General features: G+C 65.8%; 4 protein-coding genes across 4 annotated transcripts; 2 read left to right on the top strand and 2 right to left on the bottom strand.

Moving 5' to 3' along the window:
• Window positions 1–127: 127 nt before the first annotated feature.
• Window positions 128–2,828, bottom strand: EMIHUDRAFT_220774 (hypothetical protein; the record flags this gene model as incomplete). The annotated part of the gene is made up of 8 exons (XM_005757049.1): window positions 128–262; window positions 428–733; window positions 1,460–1,529; window positions 1,588–1,721; window positions 1,888–1,926; window positions 2,483–2,529; window positions 2,595–2,746; window positions 2,818–2,828. The coding sequence occupies 8 exons, from the start codon at window positions 2,826–2,828 to the stop codon at window positions 128–130; spliced, it is 894 nt and encodes a 297-aa protein (XP_005757106.1).
• Window positions 2,829–6,627: 3,799 nt separating this feature from the next.
• EMIHUDRAFT_107589 (hypothetical protein) lies at window positions 6,628–8,680 on the top strand (the record flags this gene model as incomplete). The annotated part of the gene is made up of 5 exons (XM_005757050.1): window positions 6,628–7,137; window positions 7,359–7,550; window positions 8,044–8,130; window positions 8,379–8,474; window positions 8,597–8,680. 5 exons carry the CDS (start codon window positions 6,628–6,630, stop codon window positions 8,678–8,680), a joined length of 969 nt encoding a protein of 322 aa, XP_005757107.1.
• A 3,345-nt stretch (window positions 8,681–12,025) lies between these two features.
• EMIHUDRAFT_453795 (hypothetical protein) lies at window positions 12,026–14,018 on the bottom strand. Its single transcript, XM_005757051.1, has 6 exons — window positions 13,199–14,018; window positions 12,974–13,021; window positions 12,866–12,904; window positions 12,630–12,797; window positions 12,403–12,555; window positions 12,026–12,332 (listed from the first exon to the last, which is right to left on the bottom strand). The coding sequence occupies exons 1-6, from the start codon at window positions 13,898–13,900 to the stop codon at window positions 12,189–12,191; spliced, it is 1,254 nt and encodes a 417-aa protein (XP_005757108.1). The 5' UTR covers window positions 13,901–14,018; the 3' UTR covers window positions 12,026–12,188.
• Window positions 14,019–16,049: 2,031 nt separating this feature from the next.
• On the top strand, window positions 16,050–17,340 carry EMIHUDRAFT_466149 (hypothetical protein; the record flags this gene model as incomplete). Its single annotated transcript, XM_005757052.1, has 4 exons — window positions 16,050–16,418; window positions 16,740–16,883; window positions 16,931–16,999; window positions 17,067–17,340. The coding sequence occupies 4 exons, from the start codon at window positions 16,050–16,052 to the stop codon at window positions 17,250–17,252; spliced, it is 768 nt and encodes a 255-aa protein (XP_005757109.1). The 3' UTR covers window positions 17,253–17,340.
• Between the last annotated feature and the right edge of the window lie 1,936 nt (window positions 17,341–19,276).

Consider the following 19,276-nt stretch of genomic DNA (forward strand, 5'->3'; position numbering starts at 1 on the left):
GCACCTCTCGTCGAGCAGCTGTGAGCGGAGCCGCGCCGACTCCGACTCGCGCACCTCAAGACGAGGCAATTTAGTTCATAAATTAATTCGACCCGCGCACCTCAAGACGAGGCAATTCATTAATGAACTACTTCGACTCCGACTCGCGCACCTCCGCCTCGAGCCTCTGCAGGTCGCGGTGCGCCGCGAGCGCCTGCTGCTTGCGCTGCTCGGCGGCAGAGACGGCGCCGTCGAGCTTCGCGCGGGCCTCGTGCAGCGTCACCTCCAGCCGCGCCGTCTCCGCCTGCAGCGCCGCCGCCTTTGCCGCCGCCGCCGCCTCCGCCTGCCGCGTCGCCCTCGCCTCCTCCTCTTGCCTCACCTCCCGCGCCTCGGCCGCCGCCGCCGCCTCCGCCTGCCGCGTCGCCCTCGCCTCCTCCTCTTGCCTCACCTCCCGCGCCTCGGCCGCCGCCAACCGCTCCTCCAGCATCGCAACCTTGCCGCTCGCCTGGCCGAGCGCCGCCTGAGCCGCCGCCAGCTCGCCCTGGTGCGTCGCTTGCCGCAGCGCCGCCTCGTGCGCCGCCTTTTGCTCCGCGGCCGCGACCTTGGCAGTCAGCGCCGCCTCGACACCCCTCATCCGCCGCTGCTCCCGCTCCAGCTCTGCCACCTTGCCGCGCAGCTCCGCCTCCGCCGCCGCTAGGCCGCGCCGCTGCCTGGCGCTTGCTCTCTCGCGCTCCGCCTCCTTCGCCTCCCACTCCTTGCCCAGCGCCGCCAGCACCTCGCCCTCTCTCTTCTTCAGCGCGCCCCGCCACCTCTCCTCCTCCCGCTGCCGCCACTGCAGCAGCGCCGCCTCCGCCGCCGCCGCCTGCGGCACTCCCGCACTCGGCGAAGGTGCGAACCATCCTCCTCCTCCACCTCCTCCTCCTCCTCCTCCTCCGCCTCCTCCGCCGCCTCCTCCTCCGCCTCCTCCTCCTCCGCCGCGCCCGACCCCGCCGCCGAACGAAGCGCCGAGCGAAGGCGGCGAGAGAGAAGAGGGGGGCGGGGCGGGCAGAGCCGGGGGCGGGGGAGGGCCTAGCTCCTCGAGCCGCAGACCCACCCGCAGCAGCGCGACACGCCCGGACGCCTTGCTCCGCCCCGCCGCGCCGCCCGCCGCCCCGCCCTGCCGCGTCGGCTCTCCGGCCTGCAACGCTTTACTTAACTAATCAACTAATTGATTAAGTAGTTCATTAACGCGTCGGCTCTCCGGCCTGCAGCGCGGAGGAGGCGGAGGCGGAGGCGGCGGCGGCGCGCGAGGGGCGCACGTGCGCTACGACGTCGAGCTCTCGCACCTGAGTAGAGAAGGCGCTTGGTGCAGCCATGAATCAGGGCTGCCCGGCGCTACCTCGAGCTCTCGCACCGTCATAGCAAACCCACTGTTGCCGCCGCCTCCGCCGCCACCGCCGCCCGCGGCGGCGGCGGTGCGGCCGAGAGCGCGCGGCGAGACGCCGATGAGCTCCGCCAGGTCGACTGTGGCGATGCCGAGGAGGCTGTCGGCTGCGTACTTGTCCGTGTGCCTGGGGGTGGTCAACGAAAGCACGGGTGAGTAGTCGCTTCTTCGAGCCGGCCGCGTACTTGTCCGTGTGCCACAGCTCCACGAGAAGCGGCTCGTGCGCCAGCGTGTCGAGGAGCGCCGCCGGCGCGCACACAAAGTCGTACACGCAGCCGCCCTTCGGCAGAGAAACCTCGCCGTGCTTGGGAAGCGGCACCTGAGTCACAGCCAGCCACAACCAACTCGCAACGCGCGAAGGAGTGGTCCCCTCCGCCATGCTCGGGAAGACGCACCGGAGGAGACGAGCGCACAGGGCGCGAGCACACCACCCCGCCTCCGCCCCCTCCTCCTCCTCCGCCGCCCCCTCCTCCTCCCCCGCCGACCTCGAGGAGCCGGTACAGGAAGCGGCAGTACACCTGCCCCTGCCCCGCCAGCGGCGAGCCCAAGTCTCGCGCCGTGCGGACCTCAATTGCAAAACGATACCTGAGGCCGCCGCCGCCACTGCCGCCGCCGCCGCCGCCGCCGCCGTATCGCCGGGGAGGGTGGAGAGGCAGAGGCGGCATCGGAGCGGCGGGGCGAGGAGGGGCGGGGGCGGCGAGCGGCGGCGCGGCGGCGGGGGAGAAGGCCTTTGGGGAGAAGACACACTGCAGCGTCAGCTCGAGCTGCAGCCGCGCGCAGAGCCGTCCGCTCCCCACGTCGAGGAAGTCGAGGCTCCGCCTGAGCAAGGAACAGGAAGTGTCTGTGAAGTGTCTGGGAAGTGTCTAGGAAGTGTCTAGGCTGTGCCGGACGGGTGCAGTGGCCGCCGCAGTCGCCGCCTCGCCCGCCGCCTCGCCCGCCGCACCAGACAGCGGCACGAGAGCTCCTCCGCAGATGTCGGCCAGGCTGAGTCGCGCCGCGGCAACCTCGCCCCCCCGCCCCCCCTCCCCCTCCCCCTCCTCATCGCCGCCGCAGGAGGCGTCCGCCCGCGCAGAACCGCACCGCAGCTCCAGTCGCATCGGCTGACTCCGCAGCCGCTCCAGCGCTGCCTGTGGCGTGAAGGAAGGAGAGGGGGGTGGGGGTTACTCGAAAGAACGCCTCCTTGACAGCTCACAGCCCAGCGCCGCCTTTGGCGTGAAGGGCGGGTTCGGAAGCGGCAGCGCCAGCTCCTCTCCTCCCAGCGACGCCGGGTGGCCGCGGAGGCACTGCACCGGCGGGGACGCGTGCGCCGCACAGCCAGCAAACTCGCACCGCCGCACGGCGCACCTGGTGCACATCATTCCCCGAGATTCCCCGAGATTCCCCGAGATTCCCCGAGATTACGCCGCACGGCGCACCTGGTGCACATCGACCAATCGACTGGACTCATTACCAACGAGGGACTGCCATCGCCGTGCTTGGTCTAGGAAGTGCCTAGGAGGTGTCTGAAAAGTGGCTAGGAGGTGTCACCAGACTGTCTCGCCATCGCCGTGCTTGGTCCACGGAGGAGGTCGAGGGCCTGACTCAGGCTCATCGACCCCTCAACTCTTCACCATTAGCGTGCCTGGTCCCGCGGGGGCAGTCGCGGGCCTGGAGGGCGGAGCAGTGTGAGCGAGAGCAGCCGCAGCCGCACGAGGAAGCAGACGCGCGGGTCGGTGTCTCGCCTGGAGAGGCGATCAAGTCAATAGGCACTCATGGAGTCATTGCTGGTTAGCAGACGCGCGGGTCGGTGTCTCGCCGCTGCAGCTCGGAAGGATCTCGCTCTCGCACACTCAGGAACACGCCCAGCCGCGCCGACGCGCCGCCACCGCCGCCGCCGCCGCCACTGCCATCGCCTCCGCCATCAACGCCGCCGCCGCCGCCGAGGTCGACCTCTCCGTCGAACGTGGCGCCGTCGGCGGCGCGTGCGAGGCGTGAGACTGGGAGCGGGGCGACGGCGAGGGGCGCGTCGGAGGCGCCGGAGTGCAGCGTGAGCAGAGGCACCTACGAATGAGTGAGAGCTGACTGGCCACGACCCGTTACCACCCGCGGAGTGAAGCGCCGGCAAGAGGCGCCGGCGAGAGAGCCGCAGCCTCGAGACCTCGGGAGGCGGTCCACGCCCCTCCGCCTCCGCTGCCGCCGCCGCCAGCAGACTCTGCGAGCGAGTCGAGGAGCGAGTGCAGCTCCTCCTGTCACTCCTCAGTAGAAGTTAATAATCTACTACTGGCTGGGTGAGGTCGAGGAGCGAGTGCAGCTGCTCCTCCAGCAGCAGCGAGATCTGGAACTCGCCTGGAGACGAGAGGCGCGGTCAGAAGGCAAATTCACGGATGAAGTGTGGCAGCAAGGTTCTGAAGCTCGCCTAGATCAGAAACAACCCCACAACTCTTAATGAGAAACCATATGCCCGCTTGTCCTTTCATCGCAGCAGCGAGGTCTGAAGCTCGCCGTCAGCGTCGCCCGCCAGAGCGCCAGCTTCGCCCCCCCTCCACTGCAGCCGCGGCACCACGCTCGCCGCCGCATCCTCCGACACGTCAAGCAGCGCCGCCAGGGCGGAGGGGCGGGGGAGGCGCAACCGCAAAACGAACTCGCACAGCGGTGGGGTCGCCTCGCTTTTCCGCGGCGACGCCTCTGCAGCAGCGGGCGGAGGAGGAGGAGGAGGCGCGTCGGTTGGCTTCGGCGGCGACGGCGGCGAAGCAGGCAAACCGAAGAAAGTCCGAGGAGACACCGCGACCGCGCGTTGCGGCGGCGCAACCGCCGCCCTCGCCGCCCTCGCCGCTGGGTCAAGGCTGGCCTGCTTTCGGCGACGGCGCTGCTGTTGCAGGAGGGCGTTCACCTTTGCGCGGCAACGGCGGGTGGTAAAGAAGATATTCTAATTCACCGCACAGTGATTCGGCACCAGCTCACCTTGGCGCGGCCAGCCTCGGAAGGCCCCTCCTCCTCCTCCTCCTCCTCCTCCTCCTCCTCCTCCTCCTCCTCCTCCGCCGCCGCCTCCTCCTCCTCCCTGTTCTCCGCCTTCTCCGGAGTCGCGAGACTCCGCACCAGCGCCGCTGCCGACCGCCCCCCTCGCAGCACCTGTCGCGTCTCCGCCAGCTGCGACTCATGTCCACGCTCATCACATTAGTTGAGGTGTCTTAGTGTGTATCAACGCTGCAAATCATGCGAGTAACGTCTCCGCCAGCCGCCATTCCTTACATACATCGGTTCTATCTCTTCATGCTTGTGTAGCAACTCGAGAGGAATGCCTGCCGCGTCTCCGCCAGCTGCTCGCGCAGGACGCCGATCGCCTGCTCGCGAGTCGCAAACAACGGCGCCGATTAACATACCAATCAATGGGTTAATCACTTCATTGATCTCGATCGCCTGGTCCCGCGTCGCAAACAACGGCCCGGCAGGCGCCGCTGCAGCCTCGCCGCCCTCGCCGCCGCCGCCGCCGCCCTCGCCGCCGCCGCCGCTGTCGCCGTCGCCGCCGCCGTCGCCGCCGCCGCCTCCGTCGCCACCGCCGCCGCCGCCGTCGACCTCGCCACCGCCCGCTCCGCCGAGCTCGGCCGCTGTGGCCTCGACACTGCCCTCGCCGCTCGCCCCCTCCTCCTCCGCCTCCTCCGCCTCCTCCGCCACGCCCGCTTGCAAGCCGCTCAGCAGCCGCGCCTCGCGCCCAAACGAGTACTACTCAATAATCAATGCTAATTAGTCATTATATTCATTGCTCAGCAGCCGCGCCTTGCGCCCAAAGCTGTGCGGCGTCAGCTCAGTCGCAGTCTCGCTCGCCGGATCCTCCTCGCCCTCGCCCTCGCCCTCGCCCTCGCCCTCGCCCTCGCCCTCGCCAGGGTACTCGCCACCGCCGCCGCTGCCGCCGCCGCCGCCGCCACCGCCACCGCCACCACCGTCCAGCACCGCCGACGGCGGCGAAGCCGGCAGCAACTGCGACGATGGCTCCGGAGTCGCTTGGGCATCCACCTCCACCTCCGCCGGCTCGTCGACGGCCCTCAGCAGCACACAGACCTCGGGCGGCCTGCGCGGCGCCGCCTCTCCGCGGGAAGGCGACGCAGCCACCAGCCTGTGCCACACCTGCGCTGCGCCCTTCCCGGGCAGCGCCGCGCCCTTGAGCGGTATGAGCGCGTGTCCGACCGGCGACTCGATGGCGTCTGCGCCCTCGCCGCGCACCGCAAAGACCTGCAGCCGGAGCGCGGGCGAGGCCGACCGCAGCGCACGCAGCAGCGCACTCGACACCTCCCACGAGAAGACATCGCCCCAGAACGGCGACGCGCCGCCTCGAGCGACGCACGAGGAGCGAGTCTGGCCGACGAGCTGGCAGCGGACGCCGAAGCCCGTGCCGGGAGGCGCGGGCGGGAAGTGGCGACCGCCGGAGAGCTCGAGCACGAGCGTCTTGTCGACGGCACCCACCATTCCCGCGAGCCGGCAGGTGCTTCCAACGGCAGAAAAAGAGAAACGAACCTTGCGCTCCGCTTCTGCTCGTTTTCGAGAGGCCCGCCTCGCCGGCGGGCTCAGCAGCCTCTGGCTCGTCGGGCATGGGCAGGCGAGAGAGTGGTGCTTCGGCGGGAGGCGGTTGAGAGCTCGAGAAAAAGAATTCGGGGTGCGTGCGGAAAGAGAAAAATGCAGAAGTATCTCTAGATGTATCTCTAACCACATGCGCCGACGCACCCGACCAACCACATTAATTTTAAAAATGAAATATGCCGAGAGCGATATGCCATGTCCGCCTTGCGTTTGTTCATAACATCGAAGGCTAAGCTCAAAATGAAATAGAACAATTGCTCCAGCTGGCTGCAGGGGGATTGCATTGTGTACCTGCCCTCCCTCCCTTCCTAGAGAAGGCGTCCTGCGGCCCCGTGCAGCCCCTGCGAGCAGAACACTGCCCACACAGGCACATGACAAAAAAATGAACGACTCATGAGGCAGAGATGGGCAGGACAGATATGTTGGGTGCTTGTGCGGCGTGGTGGTTTACAGAGGTTTTGCTTCCTGCACACAGGTCTTAAAGGAAGGTTTTAGAATTGAGCGTGCGTAGGCTTGTGCGTGTCAGAGTGGCGGAGTGCGAGCGAATGTGTGCGCGTGGCGGCCTTCTTTTCTTGTTTGCCAGCTCGCCGCGCGAAAAAAAGAAAATACAGGAGAATTCTTTTTTTGCCATCAGCCTGGGGCTGTGGAGCTCGCCACGCGTCGCCACCATCTCGATGACGGCGCTCCGCTGCGCTGCCGCCGCCCTGCTGGTGCAGTCGGCCGCCGCCCTCCGCTGCGCCCCTCGCGCCGCGGGCGGCCCGGTGGTCGGCGCGCTCGGCTGGCGCGCCGCCAGCGCCGCGACGATGCTCACGCCCGAGGAGGAGGAGTTTGAGAGGCGGATGGCCGAGTTCCGGGCGGCGGGCCCGCCGGCGACGCTGCCGCCGCTCGAGGACGGGTCGGACACGCCCGTGGAGGGCGCCGAGGCGGGCGAGGGCGGCGCGGACGAGGAGGAGGCCAGCTGGGTCGACCTGAGCACGCCGCTCGGCAACGACATCGACCTGTCTCCGATCCGCGGGCCGCCGGTCCCGGGCGAGGAGGAGGAGGAGGAGGATGCGCGGCCGCTGTACGCGTGCCTCGCCGAGTACCTCCCCGGCTGCGCCCCCTCGCCCGCTCTCTCCCAGCGCTACGCCGCCTGGCTGAGCCGCGCGCGCAGCGACGGCGCCGCCTTGCTGCCTCTTCACGCGGTGTGAAGAGGGAGGCGGGTCGTGCAACGAGAGGTGCGAGGGTGTGTGAGCAGGCGTCGCCATCTGCCACGCGCACTACCTCCTCTCGGACGCCGCGGCTGGCGGCGGGCCGGAGGCTGGCGACGGCGACCCCAACGCGCTGGCGTGCAGAGACGAGCGGCGGAAAAGAGGCGGAGGCGGCGCTCCACAGTGACCGCAGCCCTGACCTCCGACTCTCTTAGGTGCTGACCGACGAGCAGCTCGAGGAGCTCGAGGCGGCGGCGCGCGCGCGCTTGGCGGAGGGCGGCGGCGAGGGCGAGGGCGAGGGCGAGGGCGAGGGCGGGGGCGAGGGCGAGGGCGGCGGCGAGGGCGAGGGCGAGGGCGGGTCGAGGCCCGGAGTGCTGGCGGGGATGGAGCCGCAGGCTGGCGCTGCAGTCAACGCGAAGTGATGAGGGTAGAATGGTGCTGCAGCCTAACGGCGGGGGAGGAGTGTGTCACACAGGCGTTGCCGTACGTCGAGGCGCACCTCCACCTCTTCCGCGCCGACTCGCTCTCGGACGCCGCCGCCTGGGCGAGATGCAGCCGAGATGAAGCCGAGATGAAGCCGAGATATAGCCGAGATGTAGCCGAGATGTAGCGCCGACTCGCTCTCGGACGCCGCCGCCTGGGCGAGCACTAATTAACTAAGCGAGCACTAGTTAATTAAGCAGACTCGCCCTCGGACGCTGCGCTTGGGCGAGCACCAGAGGACCTAGTCAGCCACCCGCATCTCGGCTGCATCTCGGGCTGCATCTCGGCTGCATCTCGGGCTGCAACCTTTTAGCGGCGTGCGGCAGCGATTCGCTTCACGGGTGTGAACGAGTGCGAGTCAGGCGACCACTGACCCGCTTGTCTCTCTCGGCTACATCTCGGGTACTCTCGGGTCAGGCGAGCACTGACCCGTTTGCGGCGTGCGGCGGGTACGGCAAGCAGAGCGTGCACGAGTGGGGGATGGCGGAGGCGGCGGAGCTGCGGGTGCCGCGCGGCGGCGGGACTGCCTTTCTTGTCCACTGCCTCGACCGCGACGGCGCCTCGGAGATGCGCACGGCGACGCGGCCGCGCCATCTCGACTGGCTGAAGGCGCTCTGCGCCGCCCTCCCCTACCCCCACCGGTACCCGAACCCACCCTCCCTGCCCCACGGTACCCGAACCCACCCTACCCCCTACCCCACGGTACCAGAACCCACCCTCCCCTCCCCCACGCCACCTTCGACTGGCTGAAGGCGTCGGGACGCGTACACCTCGCCGGCCCTCTGCGCGAGGGCGGCGGGCAGCCGGTGGGCACCTTGCTGCTGGTCTCTGGCGACTCGGCGGAGGAGGTGCGGGCGTGGGCTGGCGAGGACCCATACGCCGCTGCGGGGCTCTTCTCAGAGGTGGGGACCTCGCCGTCGCCGCGCACGGCGATTTCTTTTTGTTCGACCCGTGGTTTCGGTTTTGGTAGGTGCGGGTGTCGCCGGCGCCGGAGACGGCGGTTCCGGAGACGGCGGCGGGGGAGGGCGGCACGGCGCCGCTGGTGGCGTGGTGAGGGGGGGCGAGGTAAGAGGGCGGAACGGGTCTAGAGGTCTCGGATGGGTCTGCAGGGGCGGGGCCACGGGGGTCGGGCGGTGCTTCCCTGTGAGGGCTCCAGACCGCGTGTGGCGTGGGTGAGGGCGAGATACGGGGTGTGGGACCGTGAGTTGACCAGGGGTTGTGCGCCGGGCCCTCCTGCTCGGCTCCAGCGAGTAGACAAGTGTTACCATCAACAGAGGAGAAGGATCTGACCTCGGGGCTGATGTGACCAAGCGCTGGTAGCGTGGTTTTACCTCACACCCATGGTCTCACAGTGTGCCGGCAGTCGCCGAGCAGTGTCGCTCACACATGCCGCAGCACAAGTGACTGAGGGCCAGTGAGGGCGAGCCCATCGCTGTCACAGCTGTGGCAGCCGCACAGTAGGCTGTGCCAACTGTGCAGAGCGTGTGAGCAGCAGAGGAGCTGCTCTCAAGGCTTCAGGCGCAAAGAGCTGCATGCCACCGAAAGCGCTGTCGAGGTTCGCCGAGCGCGGCGCAGGTTGGAGGACACCGTCACCGACGAGCGCGTTGGACTTTTCACGGAGCGGACAAAGACGGGTAGACGCACACGAGCCGCGGTCGTCTACCCGTCATGGTTGGGGAGAACCGGCACGGGGAAGGCCGGCCTCCCCGGAGGGGTCGCCCCCTCAGCCATCTGTCCTCTGCCCGTGGTCAGACGGAAACCGGTGATGCAGAGGCGGCGGTATTCGTGGACTAGCTGCTCCCTCCCCATGCCCCGGACCTCCTCTAGCAAGGCTTCATCCAGGGTCGTGCTCTCCAGGACTGCGCGGAGTACCGCCTCGAGGGTCAGTGTGGTGTATGGACATTCGAGGGCGAGGTGGCGTCTCTCACACCGCTGAGCAGGCCGCACAGGTCGCACAGCCCCCGTCGACGTGGCTTCGTACATCTTCGCGGACCCACCGGTAGCGCATCAGTCAACACTGAGTACGCCGTGTGGTCCGACGTCGGTCGTGATAGGGAGGGACCTGTCGTGGATGGATCGGAAGATAGACCTCGCTATCCTTCGTTCATCCGAGGCTGCGCTCTCGCCATTTTCCTCTCTCCCCTCGTCGCCGTCGCGATGTCGATGTCTCTTTTTGTCTCCCTCGCCGCTTGACTCATTTGACCGACGGCAGCGTCGTGCGTAAAATAGATGAAAATCGCGATTCGGGCAAGCGCGCATGGCAAGCCGCATGGGCCGTGCATTGGCAGGACTCCTCGCGCTGCCGGTGGCGCAAACCTTCTCTTCGATTCCAGGGTTGTCCCCTCCCCAACCTCCCGTTATGCCGCTCTTAGACTGCAATTGGATCGACCAGTCGGCTTACACTAACGTCCTAAAGCCCACGTTGAACAAGCGCTGCAACTTCACGCCGCTCAGAGAGACCGGTGCAGGGCGAGGTCTGACACAGGCCGAATTCGAGATGGGGTCCATCGAGGTTGCTGTGTCTGGCCCAAAATGCCCGGGCGGTTCAAAGATGATTGAGTTCACGGTCGACCCCCGCAATGGCGACATTTCGAAGGGTGCGTTCTACAACTTTTTCTACACCGGCGACACCGGAGAGACGAACACAAGAGACGGGTATGACTACGGGCTCAGCGTTCTGATCAACGCCAAAGACACCGGAGTCGGGAAAGCCGGTTTTAGTAGGGTCGATTCCCTCCCAACAAGCTTCCTCATGGAATCAGAGAATTACAGGGAGGGTCCGCTGAACGGATCATGGGCGCTGATCCGCGATATTCCAAACGGTTTGACCCGCGACTCTGACCTGTTTGCGGTATTTCCCAGCGCCTTTCAGCACCTCAGTCTGCCCAATGGGCGCGTGGAGCAGGCGTGCGATGGAGAAAGTATCGGATCCCTCAGCGTGCCGCCAGCAGAGCTTGAGGACTACCATCTCACCCTCTCCTTCAAGCCCCGGGCGCCCCCCCCTACGTGCACGCCGCTCCTAGACTGCAATTGGATCGACCAGTCGGCTTACACTAACGTCCTAAAGCCCACGTTGAACAAGCGCTGCAACTTCACGCCGCTCAGAGAGACCGGCGCAGGGCGAGGACTGACACAGGCCGAATTCGAGATGGGGTCCATCGAGGTTGCTGTGTCTGGCCCAAAATGCCCGGGCGGTTCAAAGATGATTGAGTTCACGGTCGACCCCCGCAATGGCGACATTTCGAAGGGTGCGTTCTACAACTTTTTCTACACCGGCGACACCGGAGAGACGAACACAAGAGACGGGTATGACTACGGGCTCAGCGTTCTGATCAACGCCAAAGACACCGGAGTCGGGAAAGCCGGTTTTAGTAGGGTCGATTCCCTCCCAACAAGCTTCCTCATGGAATCAGAGAATTACAGGGAGGGTCCGCTGAACGGATCATGGGCGCTGATCCGCGATATTCCAAACGGTTTGACCCGCGACTCTGACCTGTTTGCGGTATTTCCCAGCGCCTTTCAGCACCTCAGTCTGCCCAATGGGCGCGTGGAGCAGGCGTGCGATGGAGAAAGTATCGGATCCCTCAGCGTGCCGCCAGCAGAGCTTGAGGGCTACCATCTCACCCTCTGCTTCAACAACAAGCCGGCCTGTCCGGCCTGAAGACGCCCGGATCTCAACAGGCTCATACTGCCTGGTCTCCAGCACCCATGATCACCGCGCCAGACCGCAGTCGGCGACTTTTGTGTGCGCTGGCCGCACTCAATCGTTGAGTCGCAGTGTATCAGTCTGACCACACTCGGAGAAAGGGGCGACCGCGTAAAATTATTGCTGCTGGTGTGCCGGTGTGTGTGCTAGTCTGCGCCAGTCCGCGCCCCCAACAGCGCGCCCCTACGCGCAGCCGCGAGAGAGGCGCGAGCGGTGCGACAGCTCAGCGCGAAAACTCGATTCGTGGGCTCGGCAAGGTGTCTCTCGCAGTGCTGCGAAGCGGGCCGGCCGCGTGCTCGTTCGCACACCTGCCACTCCTGCGGTGCCGCCGCCTCTGCCTCAATCCGTCTGAAGGAGTGCGCTCGTTGCCACGAGGTGGAGTATTGCTCTGTCGGGTGCCAAAAGAGCGACTGGAAGGGGCGCACAAGAAGATCTGTGGCAAGGGGCGCGGCGGGCGGGCCAGTAGATCGCTCGCTCGCAGCACTTGATCTTAGCGGAGGTTGATCCTAGGTGGCTGTGACTCAGAGAGTAACATCTTGTGAGTTGTGTTTCTTGCGTAGGCCGTAGCGCCTTTTACACATGGTGAGGCAAAATACCGTACACGCTTCCCTGCACACTCCAGTGCCATACAGTACACACGCATTGTCGGAGTTCTCTAGACTGCCACCGGCGTCCTCATTCCGCCGGCCGGCTGAAATCAATAGTTTTGTGTACATCTCACGGCCTCTCTGCATGTGCGCACTCAAGAGAAAACGCTGCTCCTCCCCTAGCTCCTCCCCCGCACACAGACGGGGAAGCTGGGGGTAGATACGCCTGGGAGGGATGCATTTTTGGATCCCTCTTTGCCCGAGCTTGCTCAGCTCCACTCGATGTTGACGCCGTGCTTCGCCGCAACCTCCTTGAGCATGAACTTGTTTGGCACCTTGACGGCGTCGGGCGGCACGCCCTTGGAGATGAGCATCTGCTTGAGCGCCATGAACCCGATCGAATTGATGTCGACCTATGCGTACGGCGACCGGCTCACACCGAGCAAGCCTTCTTCCGATCACGCAGAGGAGACGGGTATCCACCTTCTCCACCGCCTTCTTCCACAGCGCCTTTGCCTTCTCCGCCGCCTCCGCCTCCTCCGCCGCCTTCTCCGCCTCCGCCGCTGCCGCTGCAGCCTTCTTGGCCGCGCGCTCCTCCGCCTCCTTGGCCGCCTCCGCCTCGTCGTCCATGCTGTCCTATTAGCCGAGATCACCCGAGCTCACCCGAGACTGCCCGAGATCTCCGCCTCCGCCCCGTCGTCCACGCTGTCCTGCCGCTGCCGCTGCTTTGAGATCGCCGCCGCCTCCGCCTTGGCCGCCTCCTCCTTGGAGGCCGCCGCCGCCTTTGCCTCCTCCTCGAGCCTCAGCTTGGCCGCGATCTCCTCCGCCAGCGCCGCCGCGCCCTCCTCCGCGGACTCGCGGACGAGCGAGCCAACCACCTTCTTGTCGCCTGCCATCAGTCAATATGAAGTCACAGCCGCCAACCACTCAAGCAGTCGCCCACCACCTTCTTGTCGCCCGGCGCGATGCTCAGCTCCGGCGCCGCCTCCTAATGACCCACACGACGAACCATTAGCCACGCGGTACTTGGGGTGGCCAGCCCTGGCGCCTCCCCCTCCTGCGCGTCCATCCGGCGGGTGAAGTCGTCGGCGGACTCGCGCGCCTGCGGTGCGAATGCACCCAGGGTCATGGCGTGTGGGCACGAGTACAGTCGATGGAGTACAGCTGTGTGCGGGTGGATCAGGAGGTTGTTGGATAGGAGGTTGTTGGATCAGGTGGGTATCCTCTCGAGGGCTACGAGGAGGACACGGGTCTGTACTCAGCGTCTAGGCTCGGCCGCCGCGTCGTACGGGTGGACCACGTCCAGGCAGGCGCGCGACACCGCGCACCGCCGCCGGAAGAGACTCGCCGGCTCTCCGTCGCTGCGACACATGATCGGCCTGCGGCACTTTGATTGCGCGTCGAGCCGCGCCTTGAAGTCTGTTGGGTCTTCGTGCGCGCCGCGCGCAAAGACGGTGGCAGGGCAGGCCTCGCACAGCGCCATCCTCGCCTCGAACTGCTCCGCCGTCTCCGCCTTTGCACGCGGCATCACGAGCAGGCCGGCCGCCTCGTTCTTCTTCACGGCGACCATCCGGCGGAGGAACGACTTGGTGTCCTCCGGCTTGGAGAGCGGGGCGACGAGCGCCTCGGGCGCGTTCTGGTGCGCATCGAGGCGCCGCAGAAACACGTCCGACGCCTCGTCCGCGGTTCGAGGCAGGATGAGCCGTCGGCAGTCGTTCTGCGCCGCCCGCCGCCGCTCGGTCTCCTCTGGCCGCTCGACCGAAGAGGCGGCTAGCGCCTTGGTCTTGCCCGGCCCCGCGGGCTTGGGCCGCTGTCCCAGCCGCGCCTTGACCGGTGGCGCGAAGAGCAGCGCCTCGTTAAGCTCCTCGAGAAAGAGGACCGGAGAGATCCGCGTGCTGATGGGCCGACCCAGCGCTCCCCGGGCGAGCACGTCCCAGGCGGCGGGCGTGTCGTCGCCGTAGTTGTAAGCGGTACGCTCCATCCTCGAGCGTATGGCAGTGTGTGTGGCGGATGGGCGGAGGCGTGTGGCGGAGAGCGGCCGGCCTGGCGGCTGAGCAAAGTCGAGCGGTGGAAGTGGACGCAGCCGCCTTTGCTCGGCGTCTTCCGTCCGAGAAAAAGAAAACAGCGGTTTCACGCGACAGGCGAAAAACGAACCGTGGGCTGCGCAAATAACAGAAAGGGCAAACACCTACAAAAACAGCTGTTCTTAATCACAGAGAATAGAGCGGCTCGAATAGAGATCGGCTCCGGAAGACTGGGATCTAGGTAGAATCTCCAGAAAACAAACACGCCGCGCCCCCGACGACAGAGGAGCTCGAGAATTTACAAGCTCGAGAAGTGAACGCTACTCAATCACCGCCGCTAAGCTCCACGTACTGGTGCAGCAGCACGAGCCCGGCGTAGGTGATCACCCCAAAGGCCGTGACGACCCAGTACAGGTGAGACCGCCGGCCATGTGCTGTGAATCGAGCGGCAACCAACAGCTCTCAGGACCCCCCGGTGCTGGGGTGCTGCCAGCAACCAACCAACTCACCGGCGAGCGGAGCGAGCCGAAGAGCGTGGGGACAAATTGGCGCTGTGAACGCACCTACGTGGCGGGCCGCGCAGGCCCGGCAGCAGGGCACCCCCGCGCGGATGCCGACGAGGATCACGGTGCGCTACCCGAAAGGTGGACTGCTGACAGGGTTGCGGTGTCAGTAGTGTATGTAGAAATTTCTTAGACAGACCCACCCCCCCCCCTCCCGAGAACGGGGCTAGCTAGAAGCACACACCCCGAGTGCGGGACATGGGGCAGCAACCGACATTCTCGGGTCCGTTGGCCTCTTTTGTAGGGAAGAATTTTGATACCCGTCAAGACGCCTGCTGGGGGCAGCTTCGCGATGAAGCCGTCTGTTCCCCCAGCAGTACACACTAAACAGATAGGAGGAGAAAGGGGACGGTGGTGGGTTCGACGAGAGAGAGGAAGGCACTGGCGACGCGCACAGGCCGACGTCAGCTTTTGCGTCTGAGGCCGACGGCCTCGCTGAGGCCGACGGCGGTTTGACGCAAAGACGGCGCCTCCTTGCAAATTTCTTTTGCCGCCAGGGCACTTTGCCAGTGGCTCCCTGTCTGTGTTACGCCATGTGCAGCTCGCTCGTCCGCCCAAGTGACTTGGACGCGCGGTCGAGGGCACCCCACCGTTCCTGGGGCGCGCTGGCGCTCACCGCTGGCGCTCACCAGCGATCACCCCCCACCCATCCACCCTTTTGTCTTTGAGGCTGTCGCTCCGAGAAAACTTGTCTCGCAGCTGCGAGAAATTACCTTCTCGGGTCCGTTGGCCTCTTTTGTAGGGAAGAATTTTGATACCCGTCAAGACGCCTGCTGGGGGCAGCTTCGCGATGAAGCCGTCTGTTCCCCACTTGTCAACAGCAGGCGCTTGCGCCATCAACGTATCAGCGTTCTCCCACATGATGTTGACCGGGTGGGCGGGTGGTCCATTCCCGCATGGAAGGTATTTTAATGTGTGGTCAGGGGACCCCCCACGGGGCTTCTGTGTGGCTTTGGAAGACTCCCCTAAAATCTACTCTCCAAATGTAATTCCACCACGGTGGCCAGTAACGTTCCCTAGTTCGACGAGAGAGAGGAAGGCACTGGCGACGCGCACAGGCCGACGTGAGAGAGGAAGGCACTGGCGACGCGCACAGGCCGACGTCAGCTTTTGCGTCTGAGGCCGACGGCCTCGCTGAGGCCGACGGCGGTTTGACGCAAAGACGGCGCCTCCTTGCAAATTTCTTTTGCCGCCAGGGCACTTTGCCAGTGGCTCCCTGTCTGTGTTACGCCATGTGCAGCTCGCTCGTCCGCCCAAGTGACTTGGACGCGCGGTCGAGGGCACCCCACCGTTCCTGGGGCGCGCTGGCGCTCACCGCTGGCGCTCACCAGCGATCACCCCCCACCCATCCACCCTTTTGTCTTTGAGGCTGTCGCTCCGAGAAAACTTGTCTCGCGGCTGCGAGAAATTACCACGTGGACGGGGATGGGGTGCAGCTCAACCGGCGGCAACCAGCAGCGTTCACAGCCGAGTGCGGAACAAGAGTTGCAACCTGGTAAAAAGACGGCTCGCGGCTGCGTGCGTGGTGATCGCAGAGGTGTGTATGTCGCTGCAGGGCAAGGTCGCGGTCGTCACCGGCGCCAGCAGCGGCATAGGGCAGGGCATCGCCCTCGCGCTCGCGGCGGAGGGCTGTGCGGTGGCGCTGGCGGCGCGGCGGGTCGACATCACGCAGGCCACCGCCGACGAGATTGCCGGCCGAGGCGGCCGGGCCATCGCCGTCGCGACCGATGTGACCGTGCGAGCCGACGTCAAGGCGCTCGCGGCCGCGGCGGAGGCGCAGCTCGGGCCTGTCGATATCCTCGTCAACGCGGCCGGCGTGATGTACTTCACGATGATGAAGAACCTTCACGAGGACGAGTGGGAGAGGACGATCGACACCAACTGCAAGGGCGTCGTCAACGGCGTGGGCGCCGTGCTGCAGCAGATGCTCGCCCGCAAGCGCGGCCGCTCTCGCCGCCGCCTCCCCTCCGAGATCACCGCGAGATCAACCCGAGATTGATTAGGTCTGGCCATATTGTCAACATTTCTTCGGACGCAGCGAAGCAGGCGAGTCAAACGGGTGAACGGGAGCGCACGGATCATGGCAGCGGAGCCTCACGATGCTGGTTGCGGGCCGCGATAGGTCTTCCCGGCGCTGTCAGTCTACAACGCCTCAAAGGCACGCCGTCATCGTCTCACCGTCTCACCGCAACCTCGAGGCGATCTCAGCGTGATCTCGGGCAGTCTCCCGCAGGCCTTCGTCGCCATCTTCTCAAAGGGTCTCCGGGCCGAGTGCGTCGGCACCGGCGTCAAGGCGGAGACTGCCCGAGATTGCGCGAGATGGTCCCAAGATTGCGCGAGATTGCGCGAGTCATTCCCGAGACTGCGCGAGATTGCGGTAGATTAGACATCGCCCGATGATGACGCGAGGTTGCATGGGGCCAGGTGACGGACGTTCAGCCGGGGGACGTCGGGACGAATCTCATCGTCGCGAACACGGACAAAGAGGCGGCGGTGATGATGCGACACCGCCAGAGTAGCGCGGCGCAGCATCGACTGAGCACTGTCGTCGTCGCCGCAGGCGGCGGAGAAGATGGGCGTCAGCATCGGCGAGAAGATTGCGGGAGAGCGCAACTCCGTGCTCGACGTCGCCGACATCGCCTCCGCAGTGCTGTACGCGCTGACCGCCCCGGCGCATGTCGGCGTGCACGAGCTGCTCATTGAGCCACGCGACCAGATGTGGGGTGACCCCACCGCTCTCGGCTGAGGGGTCGCGGACAGGGGCCAGTGACAGGGGCCAGTGGAAAGGAGCGCGCTCTTGTCTCTCCGTGGGGGAGAGGCGGCTTGGACCAGTCAGAGTCTTGGAGGCGGCTGTCTGGATATTGAGCTCGGCCAAGGTTTTTGATGGGGACTCATACAGGAGCCACCGCAAGGACGTGGGATACAGGGCGGGGACCAGGGCGGATCCGAACGCAATAACACCCCAGCAAGCGCGGACGGCATTCGCGAGATACTGCAAAAAGATAGACGTGACGAAGGAGGAGCTAGCGTGGAACTTTGGATGGGCCGAGCGTTTTTGATCTCTCGGTAAGTGGGGGGCCGAGCCGCCTCGGGGTGGCGGGCGGGCGGGCGTGTTGAAAAACAGAAAACAGAAAACAGAGGGGGGCCAGGGCCCCCACTACGATTAGACACACGCACCTGGCTCCTGGGACAAGGCGAGAACGCGCAGCATGTGCAGTACCGTTCAGCGGAGGGGGGGGGGGGGGAGCCGAGGGGGCGACGGGGCGACGTCTCCGACACGGCAGCTTGGAGCTGACCCCGGGAGAGAGAGAGACGAGCGATGGCACGCCCCCAATGACCCTAGACAGACATGACGAGCCGACAGCGATGCAGCGGCAGCGAAGGCGGCGAGGAGAGCCCGCGCTGCAGAGCTCCGCCGGGCGGCAGCAGAGACATCGGCGGACGGGGGAGCACGGGACACGTCGGCATAGGAGCCAGGGGGGTGGGAGAGTTGAGTCAGGTGCAGCAGCACCGTCTCGGCAGCGAGGCCGACGATGGCGACGGCGGCGACGTAGGCGAGACGGTGGCGAGGGTGGCGACGGTCATGATGAAGGTGGCTTGACGAAATGGATGACGCCATCGCGCAACATGACATCCTCGATGTCGTCGTCCTCTAGGCGGCGCGCAGCGCCGCTCTCGCAGGCTGTTTTTGACGGTTTCTACACTTTGTTTTTGTTTTCAGTCTAGGGGGCCCGACCCCCTCAGAGGCGGCGGGCGGGCGCCCACTTACCGAGAGATCAAAAACGCTCGGCCACGCATATCGGCAAGCCAGAAAATAACGAGCAGGAGGCTGTCCTGGTGCGTGAGCTAATCCTGAGCAACAATAAGCGACTGTACCACGGAGCACAGAGCGCAGCAGACAGGACGGCGGCGACGGCGGACATGGCAGAGGCGAGTGTGAAACAAAGGGCGGCGGGCATGGAGGGCGGTAGCGACGGGGATGGTGACGGTGACGGTGGCGAGGGAGAGGAAGGGGGTCCACTAACACCAGACAGCGAGAGGGGCAGGGAGGAAAGGGGGAGAGAGGAAGCCAACGCGACGTGCGCAGAGGATGAGGATATAAACTGGGACGACGCAGCGGAGGGGATAGGCGAGGGAATCGAGGGACCGGAGGGCTTTCGCGACAGCGACGATGACGACGAAGAAAGGGGAGGGGACGGAGGGGCGACACGCAGGAGGGGCGAAATCGCTAACGGCCCGAGCAGAGAGGGCGACGGCGGGGCATGAGGGAACAACGGAGACGCTACCGATGACGCGAACCGAGGCACGGACGACGGCGGGGACGGGGAGGGCGACAGCGACGTCGAGGTTGACGCAACCGTATCGAGAGCGCCACCCAAAAGGGGGCGGACAGCCATGGAGGTCACCGAATGGAGGGCGAACGGCACGATACGAAAAGGCAGGGCGAGGCGGATGGAGAAAGAAGTGCCGAGAAGGCCATGGTGGAGGGGAGGGACGGGAGGACGAAAGAAGGGCGAGGAGGACGAGCGGCCCGCACAGGCCGCGAGCAGACGGCGCCTGCTGGCCATTTCGAGACATTCGCCAAGAACGCTAGCTACATGGGAGGGCTTCGTGAAGGATGGATTGAAAAACATTCGAACAAAGAAGAGGCGACGGGAGGAACCGGCGGAGGATGCAGTGACGTGACACACACACACACACACACACACACACACACACACACACACACACACACACACACACACACACACACACACACACACACACACA

The sequence above is a fragment of the Emiliania huxleyi genome (assembly GCF_000372725.1).
Source record: "Emiliania huxleyi CCMP1516 unplaced genomic scaffold EMIHUscaffold_93, whole genome shotgun sequence".
Classification (NCBI taxonomy): domain Eukaryota; phylum Haptophyta; order Isochrysidales; family Noelaerhabdaceae; genus Emiliania; species Emiliania huxleyi.